The 20,248-nt window shown below is 42.7% G+C and overlaps 1 protein-coding gene across 3 annotated transcripts in view; it reads right to left on the bottom strand.

Annotated features, from left to right (window-relative positions):
* RNF17 (ring finger protein 17) overlaps positions 1-20,248 on the bottom strand; it is a 77,131-nt gene that overhangs the window by 44,643 nt on the left and 12,240 nt on the right. For all 3 annotated transcript variants that reach the window (XM_072134255.1, XM_072134256.1, XM_072134257.1), the window contains exons 5-13: positions 17,911-17,978; positions 15,936-15,985; positions 15,485-15,562; positions 10,632-10,732; positions 9,913-10,084; positions 5,487-5,560; positions 4,867-4,941; positions 823-1,100; positions 548-610 (exon numbers count right to left, since the gene is read on the bottom strand). In XM_072134255.1, coding sequence (XP_071990356.1) covers positions 548-610; positions 823-1,100; positions 4,867-4,941; positions 5,487-5,560; positions 9,913-10,084; positions 10,632-10,732; positions 15,485-15,562; positions 15,936-15,985; positions 17,911-17,978 — 959 coding nt within the window. The remainder of the gene's footprint in view (positions 1-547; positions 611-822; positions 1,101-4,866; positions 4,942-5,486; positions 5,561-9,912; positions 10,085-10,631; positions 10,733-15,484; positions 15,563-15,935; positions 15,986-17,910; positions 17,979-20,248) is intronic.

Genomic DNA, 20,248 nt, shown 5'->3' with positions numbered 1-20,248 from the left:
TAAAGAAGAAGTGCGAACAGTGAAAGCTGTTAAGGCACAGGCTGCAAAAAAATGAAATTTTTTGTCAAATTTCACATTTGGAATTTTTTCCCCACTTCCCAGTACATTGCATTATATATAAAGTATAATCAATAGGAATTATAGATTGTTAAGCTGAAAACAAGTCCTCACACAGCTCTGTACACGAAAAAATAAAAAAGGGATAATACAGAAATTATTAAATAAAAAGAGTTTTGGAAAGGAGCAAAAAATGGAAATGCAAAAACAAATAGGGCATCGGCTAGAAAAGGTTAATGGGGTCTCTATGGAGCTGACGGCGCTCGGCAATCTGATGAATGGGGCAGCACGGACATGCATGGAGAGGGGTCCAACGGAGGTACCTTGAACCCCATTGGACCCCCCCCTTGTTCTCATGATCTGTGAGGGTCTCATCACCCTGTGGAAATGGAATAACTTGTTTTGTAGGAAAACCCCCTTTAAGTTTTTCAGTAATACCCAATATATTTAGCACTATATTTCATGGAAAATATTAACTTTAAGATTTTACCTTTCTTCAAATGTTTCACTTTAGAACAATCAAGGGCGATATTATTTTCAGCCTCAAACAAACCTGAAATGACATAAACTGTTGAGTTATTATTTCAGAAAATAATGATAAACTCCTTCAATTCAAAGTTTGCTGTTTATACCAAGAAGCCAAGAACTTATAGCATAACTAAAGAAAATTACAAAAAAAAAAATTATATCACCCCCTCCAAAATATATATATATATATAACACTAAACAAAACATCAAAAAACCTCAACAAACTAAACCACTTACAAGGTTGGTCTTCTTCAATAATTTCTTCTATGATGACATCTGGGCTACTCAAGGAATGTAATCCTTGAAAAGCAGAAGGATAATTTCCTACAACCTGACTGGTTGTGTCCATTTCGTGGTTGTCTCTTTTCATACATCTGAAATCAAATTCACCCTGCTCAAGACTCAGATCTTTAATGCAATCCTTCAGATACACCCCAAGGTTTCCGGATTGAGGTTTGTTATTAATATGGAGAGGTTCCTTCAAAGTCGCATGTGCATTGGGTGTGGAGTGATGTCTATTAGAGAATGAGAGAAATGTTAAAATTTGATTTATACTTCATAGACCAAGACAACTAATGAGACAACTAACATCTTATTCTGCATTAGATTTATCATTTAGCATCAGTCCATATTATAAATCTATGGACAGCCCGCAGCCCGCCTGTGAGTCCGTCCCTGCCGCAGCCCGCCTGAGAGTCCGTCCCTGCCGCAGCCCGCCTGTGAGTCCGTCCCTGCCGCAGCCCGCCTGTGAGTCCGTCCCTGCCGCAGCCCGCCTGTGAGTCCGTCCCTGCCGCAGCCCGCCTGTGAGTCCGTCCCTGCCGCAGCCCGCCTGTGAGTCCGTCCCTGCCGCAGCCCGCCTGTGAGTCCGTCCCTGCCGCAGCCCGCCTGCGAGTCAGACCCTGCCGCAGCCCATCTTTGAGTCAGACCCTGCCGCAGCCCGTCTGAGTCAGACCCTGCCGCAGCCCGCCTGTGAGTCCGTCCCTGCCGCAGCCGCCTGCGAGTCAGACCCTGCCGCAGCCCGCCTGCGAGTCACACCCTGCCGCAGCCCATCTTTGAGTCAGACCCTGCCGCAGCCCGTCTGAGTCTGACCCTGCTGCAGCCAGTCTGTGAGTCAGACCCTGCCGCAGCCCGAGCTGCTGTGCAAAATTTGATGACTGTAAACATGATTCCTTTAGCGGACAAACATACACACACATTCACTCAGCTTTATATATTAGATTACTTGGCATCAGAATAGGCTTGTTCTGCCCGGCCAGCCACTCCCATCTACACAACCCCATGTCCCATGCCTCTTCTCAACATGTCAAGTGACCAAAGTGACATCATCACAGGCCTTTTAGCCTCCTAACATTAGCAGATTGTATACCATGCGTATATCTGTTCACATGAAATCACAGCAGCCTCCATGGACTTCTATTCCTCCCCATCTTCCATCGAGGCTGCTGTAATTTCATGTGATCAGATATGTACATGAGGTAGATGTTGCAGATGTAACAGGACCTTAGATCATGTCATCCTGGTCACATGACTTTAGGTGCCCAATGATGTAACACAGCCGTGTCTCAATGTACCACACATCACAATATCAAAGCACTCAGACCTGTGAAACAGGGCAATGCAAGTAAATTTTAACATGAGTGACTCAATTACGGTAGTGTGAATGACTCACATCAGGTGATTTGCATATAAATTTACAAACTGATTTTTGTAATATTGCAGCCATGGAGAGGAACCATTTAGGGATAATTTTAAGTCTTTATTTTGGGTGGGTTAATTTGAATGACAGGTTCTCTTTAAGTGTAAAGAAAACAGTGAAAACATTATAACAGTCTCCGCGGTGTTGTTTAGTAAAAAAAAAAGTAGGAACTCCTTACTTCACAGATTGCTATCATACAAGGAGTTCCAGCAATGATGTCCACAATACAGGACTCTGCATGGCAATGTGAATCTTGCCCCAAAACTGTACATCCAAGGGCTGGAGGAAGGATCAAACCAGAAGCTGAAGTATTGCAGTGTCTGCTCCCTGTACACGGCTTCTCATAGCAGTCCCATGACATGGCAGTGACAGCCTATGTCAGTGATTTTCAACCTTTTTTGAGCCGCGGCACACTTTTTATACTTAGAAAATCCTGGGGCACACCACCAACCAAAATAGCACAAAATGACACTAAAACAGTCATAAAAGGCCTCCCTTTACTAATAAAAAACCCCTAGCGGCCTCCCTTTACTAATCAAAAGCCCCTAGCGGCCTCCCTTTACTAATAAAAAACCCCTAGCGCCCTCCCTTTACTAATAAAAACCTCTAGCGGCCTCCCTTTACTAATCAAGAGCCCCTAGCGGCCTCCCTTTACCAATCAAGAGCCCCTAGCGGCCTCCCTTTACTAATTAAGAGCCCCTAGCGGCCTCCCTTTACTAATTAAGAGCCCCTAGCGGCCTCCCTTTACTAATTAAGAGCCCCTAGCGGCCTCCCTTTACTAATTAAGAGCCCCTAGCGGCCTCCCTTTACTAATTAAGAGCCCCTAGCGGCCTCCCTTTACTAATTAAAAGGCCCTAGAGGCCTCCCTTTACTAATTAAAAGGCCCTAGAGGCCCCCCTTTACTAATTAAAAGGCCCTAGAGGCCCCCCTTTACTAATTAAAAGGCCCTAGAGGCCCCCCTTTACTAATTAAAAGGCCCTAGAGGCCCCCCTTTACTAAGTAAAAGGCCCTAGAGCCCCCCCCCTTTACTAATTAAAAGGCCCTAGAGGCCCCCCTTTACTAAGTAAAAGGCCCTAGAGGCCTCCCGTTACTAATTAAAAGGCCCTAGAGCCCCCCCTTTACTAATTAAAAGGCCCTAGAGCCCCCCCCTTTACTAATTAAAAGGCCCTAGAGGCCTCCCTTTACTAATTAAAAGGCCCTAGAGGCCCCCCTTTACTATTTAAAAGGCCCTAGAGGCCTCCCTTTACTAATTAAAAGGCCCTAGAGGCCCCCCTTAATTGATAAAAAGCCCCAGCCTCCCTTTACTAATAAAAAAAAAAAGACCCTAGCTTCCTTCCCTATACAAATAATAACCCTATATACTTACCCTTGATGTCTTCTTCCGCGTAACTTCTCTCCTAATGGCGATCCGCCCATCTTCTGTAGCTCCTGCACCGCGCGCCTCTGGTCACGTGACTTACGCGACCTGACGTCAGGTCGCGTCAGTCACGTGACATGGGCCGCGCGGTGCAGGAGCTACAGAAGATGGGCGGATCGCCGACGCGGGGCTTGTAGGTAAGTATGGGGGCAGAAACACGGGGGCACGGCGGCAGCGCTACACAGGGGCTCCCCGCGGCACACAGGTTGAAAATCACTGGCCTATGTAACAGGGATAGGAGATAGCTGCACACAGAGCTCACAGAACACTAGAGGAGTGATTGGTCATGAGAATGTATAGCTCACTGGATGCTGTAGAGGAGTGATTGGTCATGAGAATGTATAGCTCACTGGATGCTGTAGAGGAGTGATTGGTCATGAGAATGTATAGCTCACTGGATGCTGTAGAGGAGTGAGTGGTCATGGGAATGTATAGCTCACTGGATGCTGTAGAGGAGTGATTGGTCATGGGAATGTATAGCTCACTGGATGCTGTAGAGGAGTGAGTGGTCATGGGAATGTATAGCTCACTGGATGCTGTAGAGGAGTGAGTGGTCATGGGAATGTATAGCACACTGGATGCTGTAGAGGAGTGAGTGTCATGGGAATGTATAGCTCACTAGACGCTGTAGAGGAGTGAGTGTCATGGGAATGTATAGCTCACTGGACGCTGTAGAGGAGTGAGTGTCATGGGAATGTATAGCTCACTAGACGCTGTAGAGGAGTGAGTGTCATGGGAATGTATAGCTCACTGGACGCTGTAGAGGAGTGAGTGTCATGGGAATGTATAGCTCACTAGACGCTGTAAAGGAGTCAGTGGTCATGGGAGTGTATGGTCACATTTGACCCCCCTATCTCGTGTTATCTTATGGAGGGGAGCCGCAGGCTGCTGAGCAGGAAGTTATTTCTAAAGGAGGGCTGTGGCTTATGATTTCATGAAAATGGTGCAGAACTTTTCATGTTATTATATGTATTTATACATAAAGTTGTTTACTATCATGTCCCCCAAAAATGATAAAACATTAACATAGAGCAGCCAACCCCTTTAATCGGTCCTAATATGGCTCATACTTTCTGTGGATTTCTTATTGATTGCACCACATCTATAGTTTGTTGATAAAAGTTCTGCAAGAAAAGGAAAAGAAAGAACAATAATATATTGTACTCACTTAGATCTGCTAACACAATAAATTGTTCCCAGATCATCAAAGCTTTTCAGGATTGTGGTACTGTCCAAAGCAAATCTGCAGAGAATAAGGCAGACCTTACATTAAATATATGACAATAAACTACAGGCAGTACCCGGGTTACGAACACGTAGGTTCCATAGGTTTGTTCTTAAGTTAAACACATAAGGAGGTTTGAAGTAGCTGCAGCACCCCCAATGGGGAGATGTAGCATTACAAGAAGTTTATGCCAATTCTCATTCTCTTTAACCAGCAACACAGGACGGGTCTTCCCGAAATTCTCTTTGTAACACATTCAGGCAAAGAGATGAGGTTCTTTAAAAGTAGTTGGTAAGCATTCAGGGTATGCGAGATGATTTTATATATCTGTGTAATAAACCAAAGCCCACTGAGTGTTGCATAAAGGGGCAGAGTAATACCAAGCAAGGTGCTGCATTTCACTAGCAAACCCGAATAGCTGATCAGAAGTGATTGGTGTAGGACCACCACCAATGTGAAAGGAAAGGTCATTAATACTATAGTCAAACAAATATATTGTTTATCCGTGACTGCCCCTAGTAGTCACAGCGAGGAGCTCTAATTTTTTCACATTTTTTTTTTACCTTATATCAGGTGACTCTTTGAGGGATTTGAATGCATCCTCGTTATGTAAATTAATTTTCAGGTCTGTAACCAACTGAAAAGTGATAACAAAAAAAAATTAGGAAAATTTCAGGCCAGTTTCGTTAGAACACTTTCAAAAATATGCAAATGAGCCTCAGGAGTTTCTAGAGACATCAAAGAAGCTGCTGCTTTTGTCTCTGTTGGCAGCTAATTATTCAAGACTTCCTTCCCTGCTTATACCCACCTCCTCCCTTCCCCTGCCAGAGAGATGTGACAGCCGACATGCACGACACCTCCTGAGCTTTATTAGAATATATTTTTTTTGATTAACAGCTAAATGAAGAAAGAAACCTGTCTCCATGTGGTTAATAAATACCTTATATACTCGAGTATAAGCCTAGTTTTTCAGCACAAAAAATTGTGCTGAAAACCCAAACTCGGCTTATACGCGAGTAAAAAATATATAGGTTTTACCAGGTTTTTGTGGTAAAATTAGGGGCCTCGGCTTATACTTGGGTCGGCTTATACTCGAGTATATACGGTAAATCCATGTGATTGATTTCCTTTAACTCCTTCCCGCCGGGGCCCTTTTTCGTTTTTGCAGTTTAATTTTTCACTCCTCATCTTCAAAAATCTATAACTTTTCTATTTTTCCATGTACAGAGCTGTGTGACAGCTTGTTTTCGGAGTGACAAATTGCACTTCATAGTGACGTTATGTAATATTCCATGCCGTGCACTGGAAAGCGGGAAAGAAAAAAACAAATGCAGTGAAAAAAACGCATTTGTGACGGTTTCTTGTGGGCTTGGATTTTACGTCTTTCACTGTGTGTCCCAAATGACATATTTTACTTTATTCTACTTTGAGTCAGTACGATTACGCGGATACCAAATTTGTATAGGTTTTATAATTTATTTCATACATTTACAAGAATTAAAACCTCCTGTACAAAAGAAGAGAGGGAGAGAGGGGTAAGGGTCTTTACTCTCAGTTGTGGAGGACCCTAGGAAATCACTTTCTGGGTATAAACAAAATACAACTAGTGATTGAGGATATAAACTTGCTTTATTATTGCCAATTATTTACAAAAAAAGGTCTTATAAAGTATCTGTAGATGCGATTGTCGCCACTGCACTGGTGGTCAGTCTGTAAATAAAAGAGGAAAGATGACTAAACATGTGGAAATCTACTAAAGGTGGCCTCCGGTATGGTATGAAATATATGGCGAGGACTCACCTTTTTTTTGCTAGTGCGTATTTATCAAAAATCATCAATCCAAAGTAAAACTGTGTAACTCCTTGGGGGGCAGCGAAGGTTATTTCACCTTGGCCTAAGTGACTGTCAGAGAAGTCGATTTTTTAGATGAAGGTCCATAAAGGGTACACAGAGTGCAGAAAAAGGAGGAGAAGGGGTGAGTGATAGGTGTTAGTCCATATGGGCTTAGGTTTCGTTGACCAAGTAAGTCAAAATAAAGTCCCTACACGAGCCCTATTTAGGACAAAAACTATCACACCCTAAATGCCTAGCCTCGGAACTCTGGTCCTATGTGACCAGAGTGCCGACTGGAACCTGACCCTGCGGTAACTGGCTCTGTTGTAGACCTATTCAGCAGGTATCGTCAGGTGTTTTGAGAAGTCCTTTGACAACTATGCTGTCACAGATAAGTGAGAGAATTGTGTCATATAATGTGTGTCCCAATTAGGGTATAGAACCCGAGTCCCGACAAGGCTTGTTTCGCCCTATTGGGCTCATCAGGGGAACGCTGGGTTCTTCGAGAATGGCCCTATTAACAGACATTGCATAGGTACCGAGTTAGCTTCCACGGGGTCGAGGTGACAACAGAGTTTACAGCATTATATGTAAACAGATGCACTTAAGTTCAGTCTTACCTTGGCACCGTAGGGGATAGCCAGGGAGTAGAAGAGGAAGCCAGGCCGTGTGTCGCTGTGTGGAGTAACTGTGTGACTCCTAGTAACAGCCGTTCTAACCAGTGGGTAGTCCTGACTGGGATTAGTGCAGGGGATTTAAAGTGGCGCGCCATGGCATAGGAGCCGCCTACTTCCGCCCCGAAACACCCACCCACCAATCGTGGAGGTTGCTATGACGTTGGAAGGGCGGGCAGAACGGGCGCACGGAGGTGTGCGCCAGAAAAGTTTCTGGCGCAGAGTCGACCGAGAAGTGCGACTCGCGCATGCACACCCGCGGCAGAGAGAATGCCGCGCATGCACATACGCCACCGCACGTGCGCATTGTAGCCTGAATATTATCCACTGCCCATGAGCAGACACCCAGAGGCAAGTGGACTAAGGGCTACAAAGGGGAGGAGACGGGAGGTAATGAGTAGTGCCGGGCGCGGTGGCATGTGTAAAGAAGGGTGATTGGGAGACACATGCCCTGCTGTATGGACCTAGGTATGCCATTGGTACAACAAGGATCCAGGTATGCCGTTAGTACAGCAAGGATCCAGATACAGAAAAGGGATTTTAGAGGCATATTGATCCCAATAGCTATGTGAGGGAGCAAGGTATTAATTTCGGACCAAAAAAATAAATAATAAAATAAAATAAAACATGAAGGTAATGCAGAAGAGTATTGTCAAAAGAAAATGTACATATTAATGTTTGTTAGAGGAAGCACGAAAAGCTCAACTGTTCGTTGAGTCCCAGTGGAGATTCTGTTTGCATGCGGAAAATCCATCGGGTCTCTTTTTGCCTCACCTGACGATACCTGCTGAATAGGTCTACAACAGAGCCAGTTACCGCAGGGTCAGGTTCCAGTCGGCACTCTGGTCACATAGGACCAGAGTTCCGAGGCTAGGCATTTAGGGTGTGATAGTTTTTGTCCTAAATAGGGCTCGTGTAGGGACTTTATTTTGACTTACTTGGTCAACGAAACCTAAGCCCATATGGACTAACACCTATCACTCACCCCTTCTCCTCCTTTTTCTGCACTCTGTGTACCCTTTATGGACCTTCATCTAAAAAATCGACTTCTCTGACAGTCACTTAGGCCAAGGTGAAATAACCTTTGCTGCCCCCCAAGGAGTTACACAGTTTTACTTTGGATTGATGATTTTTGATAAATACGCACTAGCAAAAAAAAGGTGAGCCCTCGCCATATATTTCATACCATACCGGAGGCCACCTTTAGTAGATTTCCACATGTTTAGTCATCTTTCCTCTTTTATTTACAGACTGACCACCAGTGCAGTGGCGACAATCGCATCTACAGATACTTTATAAGACCTTTTTTTGTAAATAATTGGCAATAATAAAGCAAGTTTATATCCTTAATCACTAGTTGTATTTTGTTTATCTCCTGTACAAAAAGTTTTATTTTGCCATCTTCTGGCGCTAATAACATTTTTATAATTCGGTGTGTGGAGCTTTTTGTGCAACTTGGTTGATTTGTAGGTCCTATTTTTAGGACTGTGCGATCTTTTGATCACTTTTTATAGATTTTTTTTTTATTTTTTAAAATGGCAAAAAAGTGCCATTTTCGACTTTGGGCGCTATTTTCCGCTACATGGTTAAAACGAAGTGAAAAACCGTTATTATATTTTGATAGATCGGACATTTACGGACGTGGCGATACCTAATGTGTTTTATGATTTTTACTGTTTATTTATATAAGTTCTAGGGAAGGGGGGTGATTTGAATTTTTAGTTTTTTTTTTTATATATTTAAAAATATATTTATATATATATATATTTTAACTTTTTAAAATTTTTACTATTTTTCAGACTCCCTAGGATACTTTAACCCTAGGTTGTCCGATTGATCCTACCATACACTGCCATACTACAGTATATGGGGCTTTTCCTCCTCATTCATTACAATGTGCAAATTGCTCCCCCGAGGGGAGCGAGGATCTTCACCAAGATCTTTTTGAAGCCGCCGGCAAAGCTGCTAGCCCCGATGGCTGGTGTCACCGGTAAGTGTTTGCTGCAATATACTCGAGTATAAGCCTAGTTTTTCAGCACAAAAAATGTGCTGAAAAAGCCAAACTCGGCTTATACTCGAGTAAAAAATATATAGGTTTTACCAGGTTTTTGTGGTAAAATTAGGGGCCTCGGCTTATACTTGGGTCGGCTTATACTCGAGTATATACGGTAACTATGGAGAGGGCTCAGCCCTCTCCATGCACCCGCACCCAACATGTGACATACTATTACGTCACACGACGGTAAGGGGTTAAAGACCATATAGCATTATAATTAGCACCTTACAGACTCTGATAATTAAAGCATAACTTTAAAAAGGTTTTTTTAAGAAGGAAGGAGGCCATGGATAACAAATATAAGCAGATTACCAAAGTGATGGTGCCTGGATCTAAAAGTAAGTGTCCCTGGTTTATCATTCTGGATTTTGATGGTAGATTTCCTTTAAATGTCATGACATTATGATATCCTCATGAAATACTTACTTGATTCAGATTACAGTACATTGTCAATAAAGGTGACTGTTTCAGTCCTTCAGCAAATGCAACTCTAGTCTCCAGACTTTTTTTCTGCCTCTCTGTGTTTTTAACAGCGGTCTGCAACTCTCTGGTGTACATTTCCGTGATGGATCTTAAATCAGTAAGCAGCTCAGATTTTCTAATAGGAAAATAAAACAAACAAAAAGTTGCAATACCTGCCGTAGACATAAAAAACGACCTACACTAACCTCTCTCCTTGGTGCTAAGGTCCGGAGCAGTGCCTTCCATTTGTGACGTTACATCCACATCGCTCACCGGCTATGGGTACGGCTGAAGTGGGTGAGCGCTGTTGTACACAAGAAACTGAGTCACCACTGATCCTCTGTATACAGAGGCTGACAGTGACCGGAGGTGCCACTCAGGACCTGAGTGCCAGGTGAGCTTAAAGTGTGCGTTATTTTTACACCCCCTGGGCACCATATAGTTTGCAATGAATAGCAATTCTTCTGCTTACAATCAGATGTTAAATGTAGGTCATAGATCTAGTCCTGCTGAACTGAGGAGTGATTCTATAGCGGGAACCTTGCCGTATTCACACTGGGTCTATTACTCCCCCATTTCAGTAAGTGACACAACCATATGACTATGTCTCATACGGAAACCCGCCTCCTATATACTGTTGAGCTCACAGAGGTGAGGACCTCCACACACAAATCATTACCCACCTTTTTTTAAGAGCAATCAAAATTTTCCCGAACGTGTCATGAATTGTGCTAGCGATTCGCTTTTCCAGCATCTTATTCTTAACATCCAGGTCTTTGAAAGTCTAAACTCGTAAAAGGGAACAACAGAAACATAGTAAGTGACATTTTACATACAACAGTGATCTGCGTCTTTAGTAATCATAATAATAATAATTCGTTATTTATATAGCAGACAGATTACGCAGGGCTACACTGAGCTTGCCAAATCAGTCTTCTCAGAATAAGCTTCTTTATTTTTGCTATGAATAGGTAATACTCTAATCTTCCACTTCAGACACTCAAAACATCTACTCTCCTGAGCGTCCTCCATCCCTTGTACTGTAAATTGTGATGTGATTACGCATCTAAATCACTTCTGGGCATCCTCCAAGTTAGATCTTACAATCTCTTCTTCATTGAGTTCTGGGGTACAAATGGCTTCTCTGATAATGGTGGAACTACTGCTTTGGAAGTTGATGGTTGGGTTGGGTTATGGCTAGGTAAGCCCTTTCCAACTAAGCTTTTTTTTGTGTGTTCCCATTTTTTGCTCCCCTCTGCTAAAACTCTCTAACTTTTTAATTTTTCTGTGTATAGAGCTGTATAATCAATTGCCATTCCCTCCCCTTTCCCCATATTTTATCCCTGTGCTTAATAATTTCCTGCTAAATTACAGCTGTGACCACAAAAAGAAACTCCTGATGCTGAATAAATTACTGTACATCATCATGAAGGATACAAATCTAAGAGGAAAGTGGCGAGAGGAGAATATTCTTCAATTTTTTTCTTAGTTTTAATTCCCATTTTTTGGATATATAGTGGGTAATGAAAGTATTCAGTATACCCCTTTACATTGTCACTCAGTTTTCATTGCAGCCAATTGTTTGCTCATTAATGTACACTCTGCCACCCATAGAAATAGAAATGTAGATATTTTTGCAAATTTATTAAAGAAGAACTGAAATATCACATGGTCATAAATATTCACACCCTTTGCCTATTTAACTCACATACTGTCGATTTCCTTTGGATTCTCCTTGAGGGTGCATTCAGACGTGGTGTTAAGCATTACAACAGCTGAGAATAGGAGATTTGCCTGTGCACATTGCTTTTACAAAACACGTGTGTTAACATAATGTTCATGTATGCATTTGTTAATGTCCTGGTAACATGTATGTTAGAGAAGCTGCCACTCCTGTTTTTTTCACTCCGTTCCTGATTTGGACATCTAAAACTGCATCTGAAATACTGAACATATGAACGCACCATAAGAAGGTTCTACTCCTTCATTGGAGTCCAGCTGTGTTTATTTAAAGATTACTTGTCACCCGAATAATCCCTCTAGGAGCTGCTTAATAACTAAAGTAAGCCCTACCCCGGTAATAGAAGTGTTAACTCACTAGCTTTATTGGGATTTAGCAGATCCTAGAGGGATTATTTAGGTAATGGGTCCTCTTTAAATTGATTGGACTTGATTAGGAAGGGCACACAGCAGTATATATAAGACCTCACAGATCACAGTGCATGTCAAAGCACATGAGAATAATGAGGTCTAAGGAGCTTCCCAAGGAGACAGAATTGTGGCAAGGCACAGAATTTCTGCAGCACTCAAGATTCCTAAGAGCACAGTAGCTTCTATAAACCTTGAATGGAAGAAGTTTGGGATGACCACAACTCTTCCTTGACCTGTCCGTCCAGCCAAACTAAGTAACCGTGAAAGAAGAGCCTTGGTGAGAGAGGTAAAGACGAACCCCCAAATCACTGTGACTGAGCTCCAGAGATGCAGTAGGAAGATGAGAGAAAGCTACACAAAATCCCCTATCACTGCAGCCTCCACCAGTCAGGGCTTTATGGCAGAGTGTGCTGACAGAATCCTCTCCTCAGTGTAAGACATATGAAAGCTGCATACAGAATGCAAAAAAAACATATGAAGGACTCCCAGACTATGAGAAATAAGATTTTCTGGTCTGATGAGACAAAGTGGTATGTGTGGAGAAAACCAGGCACTGCTCATCATCTGCCAAATACAATCCCAACAGTGACACAGGGTGGTGGCAGCATCAGGCTATGGTTGTAATTGAAGACTGGTTTGAAGCTTCACCATGCAACAAGACAATGACCCTAAGTCACAGCTAAAATAATAAAGCAGCGGCTTCAGAACATCTCTGTGACCATTCCTGACTGATCCAGCCAGAGCCCGGACCTAAACCCAATTGAGCATCTCTGAAGGGACATGAAAATGGCTTCCACCAACATTCACCATCCAACCTGAGGGAACTGGAGAGGATCTGCAAGGAAGAGGCAGAGGATCCCCAAATCCAGTTGCAAATCCATGTTGCATCAAGAAGACTCCTGCCTGTACGAGCTCAAAGCCACTTCTACTGAATACTGAGCAAAGAGGCTGAATACTTAAGACCATGTGATATTTCAGTTTTAAAAGATGGGGTGCAGAGTGTACATTAATGAGCAAAAAAAATTGGCTGAAATGAAACAAATAGTGAAAATGTTAAAAGGGTCTGAATACTTTCACTACCCACTGTATTTCAATATAAAATGATAAATCAATAGTAAATGAACCCAGATTTCTAGTTTATATCAATTATTTACTATTATTAATTGGTAGTTTAAAGGGAACCTGTCACCAGGGACCTCATTTTCACTAAAGACAGGTTGAAGAAGCCTGCAGTGCACATCTGCCTTTTCTAAGCATTTGCATTACTATATAATTGTGTGTTATAACTTACTCTTGCTCCATGAAAAAATCTTGGGGTAGTCACAGGGGCTGGACTTTGGTTTGGATGCATTTCAAAAAACAACATGTGGCTTGTCTGTGTTGGCCCCCACCTTTGTGCTCCTGTCTAGCTCCACCTCCTGCTTATTCTCAGAGGTTACAGCCTGGTCAACCTGACATCAGTGGGGGAGGGATAAGCTGTACAGGAGCACAATCATGGAGGCAGTCTGCAGCTCAGACAAGTCACATGTTGTTTTATGAAATGCATGCAAACCAAAGTCGCATTTAATGGTAAGTGAACCCGACCGCGGCACTTAACAGATTAACTGCCGCGATCGGTGTCAGCACCAACCGCGGCAGCGACAGGCGGGTGTTGACTGTAATGACACCCCTTGCTGCGCGAGGACGATATAGTTCGTCCACGGTCAGCAAGGTGTTAATAAAATGTTCTGCCTTTATCGTTGAACCTAAATTACATAATAACTTTTTTCTCTGTGTCAATACAGCAATACCAAATTCATAGGATTATTTAAAGGACACCTGTCATCAGGTCTGTGTCACTTGTCCTGTCACCTCTACCTGTTGGAGCAGCTCACAAGGATCCCATCCCAGCCTTTATCTAGTTATTTCATACATTATTCATTGTAAAATCACATATTTTTTATCAAGTAAATGAGGCTGGTCACATGGTCAGAGGCAGTGATGTCACCCCTGTTCCCCCTCCCCTCTCCTCCCCCTGCACATGTCTGTGTGTAATGTATAGTAAAGCATGGCTAGTGTGTGTGCTGCATCTGCTGACATGCTGCATCCTCCTAATATACAGGTGAGAGACACAGACATCAGCTACACATGAATCTGACATGTTCTGCTGTAACATGGCTGCCTGGAGCTGTACACACACACATGCACACACAGGCTGCAGGGGGCGTGGCCACCAGCACCAGGAAGCACATCATTATACAGCCTCACATCATTATACAGGCTGTCAGTCATACACTGGGGGTGTGGCTGTACCTCCCACTCATGAATAGAGTGGACAGCTTGAATATGCTAATGCTTCATTGGACATTTCACAGGTCATTTGCATACAGCTTTAGGACCTCATTGCTTAGGTTTACAGGCATGTAGAGGGACAATAAAGGGATAGAGGCAATGCTCTCTAATGGCAGTTTATGAAAATATATTTAGTTTAGGGGGGTTATTTTGCATGACGGGTTCTCTTTAATAAATGACCTTACTTTGCATAATAAAAAATACTTCAGGGAAAAAAAAAACTTTTTGCAAAACCACCTTCCAAGTGCCACAACTTTGTAGGTTATGAGTGGCTGATGAGTGATTCCCTCTGCAGTCGCTTGTCTACGGAGGTTAAACACCCGCTTTTCTGATCCTGGGTTTTAGTGCCAGGGCAAGGCTGTGATAACACAGCCCAGCGCCGGCACCAGCAGTATAATAGGTCTCTCAAACGTCTTCTGATGTGGCGCCATAAAAAGGCATTGCATTAGAAGAAGTACTCTTAATGACTGCCGTAGAATGACCGACATATGGCGGTCATTAAGGGATTAAATGTGGTCTATGCTTAAAAATATTGTTAACCTAACCATAAGGTAGGTCATCAATGTCTGAAAAAAATGCAAATTACACCTGTGGGATGACCATCAAAAACATATTTCTATCCTATCATGAGGCCAGGACATGAATACGTAAAAAAAAAAAAAACACTCGATAATGTGGTGGTCCCAAACTTCATTGTTATCCTCTATCCACAGCATAAGGGATAACAATCTGTTTGGTTGAGACCCGCCTGATGGATCCCCCATCGATCACGAGAAAGGACAGCACCGCGTGCTGTGCTCAGCAATTTCTGACACGTCCATAGTGTTGAATAGAGCGGCAGGATGTTTGGTGCCGCATCATTCATTTAGTCGGAACAGGACCCTCGTTCTCCTGATCAGTAAAGGGTCCCAGCAGTAGGAACCCCACTGAGTAGGTTGTTATCGGTCTCCACAGAATTGGGGATAACAATGGAATTTGGTGTGTAAGAGATATGAAATGCCACAAATAAACTCGCAGTAGAAAAAACAACCTAATGTTTCACATGGCTCTTTACCTGCAAAGATGAATTCAACTTGTAAAGAGTGCTGTTCGCAATGACCAATGCTTCATTAATCGCAAGATAAAGATAGTCCTGAAATAAAAACAAAAAAAACAGCATGTTCAAGTGGTGGAATAGCACTGGATGACAATACATTGTAGTCTGTGGAAAGAATGGATAAAATGGGTTATGTGGGATTCATTTAGTAAAGAGGAGATTAGATAGGATAGGAGATCAATAAATAGAAGTAAATACAACAGAGATCACAGCATCAGGGGTATGTTGGATACAAATCTAACATAGTAATCTGTACATAGTGTTATTCAATGTGGCTTATCCTCTGTACTTCCACTCATTTCTAATAAAGCTTGCAAAGAATTGGGATATTTTTTGACAAATCAAGTGACAAAAAAAGGGGACAACATTTTAAAATCTGCATTCCCCACATGCGCTCAATTAAACTTACCTTGCTAATACTAGAAATGGCATTTTCATCTATCAGATGTGTGACTTCGCCTGTAACAGAAAGAAAAAACTATTGCAACTAGTCGGGTGCATAATTTAGGTCACTCTCCCCTCACTACTGTCAATAAGACACTGACTCAGGAATAGGTCCTGCTCTATAATATGCTCAGTCACAGTGGGCTGACCACCTCACTGCAATCCCATAGAAGTCAATGGGCACAGTTACTAAGGGTCCGAACGCGGCATTTTCGTCGGGTTTCCCAAATTTTTCCAGATTTGCGCCGAATAGCCCAGGGTTTTTGGCGCACGCGATCGGATTGTGTTGCATCCGCGCCGGCTTGCATGTGACACAAATCGGGGGAAGGGGACGTCGGACAACCCGACTGATTCGGACAAACCGCGGAATTTAAAAAGCTAATTTTGTTGCAAGATCAGCACTCACATGAACCGGGAAGAAGAACTCCGGCGACCCTCAGCGGGGGAAGTGACACAAACAGGAAATTGGATGCAGGATCTTAGTTAATCCCGGCAGACCTGAATCCTCGTTGGACAACACACGTAAGTAAGTAAGTAAATATGCCCCAATGTGTGCTGTGCGTGAGACGATATTTGTGTACTTTGTTCTCGGCCTCCAAATATGGTCGTCTGCATGGTGAGGTAGCAGAGCTGAGTGAGTCATTGGGGCAGATTTACTTTTTTTAAAAAAAATGTGGCGGTTTTTCCGAATCCATCGGGTTTTCTTACGGCCATGCCCCTGATTTCCGTCGCGTGCATGCTGGCGCTGATGCGCCAAAATCCCGGGGCAATTCAGGGAAAAATCGGCGCAAATCGGAAATCAGAAAACCGCGATTCGGGCCCTTAGTAAATGACCCCCAATGTGTCTTAAATCCATCTCATGACTCTGATCTGTCTCATCTTTTTTCTGTGTGTCAGATACTAGTGAATGTTCAGAAGCTAAATAAAAGTGTAGATAAACCTGTACCCTGATAATCTAAGCACATTGTCAGCTCAAAGCATCTCATAGTACAGAGGGATCATGAAGTGTCTGCTTAGAAATTCCACACTCTGGAATCTTACACTGACCAGCACTGAGTGATGGGAGCTAAAACAGCAATAAAAGGGAGTCAAATTGCAAAGTAAGGCGCTACAAATGTTTACTGTGTAAGCATCACTAGGGAATTAAAATTCAAGACCTTTTTTTCATGGGCCTTTTAATTTACATGCAAAACATAAATCATGGATCATCTGCAGCTGAAATGACATGTGGACACAGGAGATGTGTGATACTATAGCAGAAGATTCAAAGCTCTAACACCTAAAAGAAGATTGGAAGGTTTACTTGTTTCAGTATTTGGAAAGATCACTTCTTACATACCAACACCATTACAACTGTGTCCGTGATACGTTTTTTTATTCTTCAATAGCAACATTTTGGGGGAAAAGGTCATGTATCTACCATCAAAATCAAACTTGATAAACCAGGGACTCTTACTCATAGTTCCAGGCCATAAGAGCTCCGCTGGGGTGTTACCAGAGCCCCTCCATGGTGCAGCTTCACGGGATGTTACAACGTGCAGGAGCACTTCCCTCCTCCCACTGTTTGAGATTACAGCAGCCAGAGGAAGGGGGACAGTGCAAGAGCCTGTGAAGCTGCAACTCGTAGGGGCTCTGGTTACACCCTCCAAAAGTCGTTCTGGCTCATTAGCATAGTTTTAAAAGTTGCTTTTAGAAGGAAGGAGGCCATGGATAACAAATATAAGAAGATTACTACAGTCACACTGCCTGGATCTATGAGCAAGTGTCCCTGGTACATCTTGATGGATTTTCATAGTAGATTTCCTTTAAAAATTAATAGGAATACTAAACATCTACAGATAAAATTATACACAGTTTCATTTAAATAAAAAAAGACACTTTTATTCTTTTCTTTTTGAAGTTTTTATCCAACATGGGGACAATTTATTAATGTAACTTACTTTTGCATCCCACTGCCATCTCTTTGTCCATATCAAAAGAGCGCTCACACAACTCCATCAATGGAAAACTAAAAAGACAAAAAAAAACACAAAACAGATCTTTGAACAAGTTACAAAGCGGAAACCCCACCAAAAAGCTCTGGTCTAGTGCACTGGCTTCTCATATGTAGTTGGTAAGTTGCTGCTTTGCTTTAGGAAACAATAATCCTTATGTCGGCATATGGCAAGGGGTGTATGGAGAGGGCTCATGGGCCAATGGCATGGAACAGCCTGGGGCGTATGTGTGCCCCATCTTGGTTGTGATCATTGCTCCCTGATAACATCATTGGAATCGATGATCACAGCCACTGTAACAGATGATGTGCACAAATGCCATATACTGCTACGTTGTATCACAGCAGGATATGGTATGATCCATTAGAAGACTTATGGTTAAGGTAACCTAGTAAAAAAAAACTAAAAATAGACCAGAAGTTCAAATCACCCTGTTCCGCTAGAACTGATATAAAAATCATAAACATGTCAGGTGTCACCATGTCCCACAGTCACCATGTCCCCGATCAAAATCTAAAAAGTTATTTCATGTTATTTTGCAACTCATACAAATTGTAAATAAAAAGTGGCCAAAAGGTTCCACAGTCCCACAAATCGTATCAACGGAAAAGTCATCACACCCCTCTTCCCACCCCCAGTTATTAGCGTCATTTTATGGCAAAATGAAGGGTTTTTTTGGACAAAATGTTTTAATTTTTTTTTAAAAGTAATAAAAACCTATATAAATTTGGCAGCCCCATAATTTCACACGACTGAAAGGATAAAGGGAAGGTGTTATTTGAAGCGCACAGTGAAAACCATAAAAACAGCGCCCCCAAGAAAGTGATGCATCAAGTTCACGGCACTTGGAAATTATTCCCTGCTTACCAGTAGATGACATGGAAACTAAGCAGTACAATTTGTTTCGCTGAAAACAAGCCCTTATAAAGCTCTGTACACTGAAACATTTCTTTAAAAAGTTACAGATTTTTAAAGAAGGGAGGGGTGGGGGCAAAAACGGAGAAACGGCAAAAATGAATGGGGCCTAACTTGCTGATCGGTGGTGGTCTTGGTGATGACACCCCCACATATCACAAGAACGAGGGGTCCGATGCTGTCCCAGGTACATAAGTTGGACCACTAGTCGCTCTCGAAGATTAATGGAGCAGATGATCTCGCATGACCGTTCTGTTCCATACATCTCAAAGGAGCCGACGGAAATTGGTCGAGCGCTGCAATCACCGTTAGGCCCTATTCTGTGGATTGGGCCTAACTTGGTTCGTGGGACAACACCTTTAAAGAAAGGGAGGACATAAACCACTATTATAAGTCCAGATCCTGCAACAGGGTGCAAAAAGGATTCTGTCAGTGACGTCGATTCAGAAGGTCAGAGGATAGAGGACAGAAAGCTGAAGTACATTACACATTTTTGTTGTTATGTGCACTATTTATTAAATTGTGCTATACTTTAAATATTTTAATTGCAACCGAGTTTCAGGTTTGGGCCGAAAACTGAGCAGTCTGCAGCACAGACATGTCCCATGTTGTTTTTTGAGATGCATCCAAACCAAAACTCAACCCCTAGAACTACACAGAGGATTCTGTCAGGATGCAAGGTAAGTTACAACACACAATTATATTGCAAATGCTTAGAGAAAGCAGAAATACATATTTGCACAGCAGGTGTGATGGGCTTTTGCATCCTGTCTTTAGTGAAAATGAGGACAACATGCTTTGCTACATCCATTTACTTATAGTTCTGCTACATCCATTCACTCAGAGTTATGCTGCATCCATTAACTCACACACACAGCCCTGCTACATCCATTTACTCACACAAACAGCTCTGCTACATCAACTCACACAGTTCTGCTGCCTCCATTCACACACACACAGCTCTGCAACATTCATTGACTCGTACACACACAGCACTGCTACATCCATTAACTCACACACAGCAATGCTGCATCCATTAATTCACAAAACAGCTCTGCTACATCCATGCATTCACACACAAAGCACTGCTACATCCACTCACATAGAGCTCTGCTGCATCCATTCACTCGCACACACAGAGCTGTGCTATATCCATTCACTTGCATACACAGCTCTGCTATATCCATTTTCTCACACAACCATTTATTCACAAAAGCAGCTCTGCTACATCCATTCACACACCCACATAGATCTGCTGCATCTATTAACCCACACACACACAGCTCTGCTTTATCCATTAACTTGCACACACAACGCTATGCTACATCCATTAACCCGAACACTCACACACCCCTAGTCCGAGCAACAG

This window comes from Engystomops pustulosus, chromosome 2 (assembly GCF_040894005.1).
Source record: "Engystomops pustulosus chromosome 2, aEngPut4.maternal, whole genome shotgun sequence".
NCBI lineage: Eukaryota > Metazoa > Chordata > Amphibia > Anura > Leptodactylidae > Engystomops > Engystomops pustulosus.
This window is presented reverse-complemented; position numbering and strand designations above follow the sequence as displayed.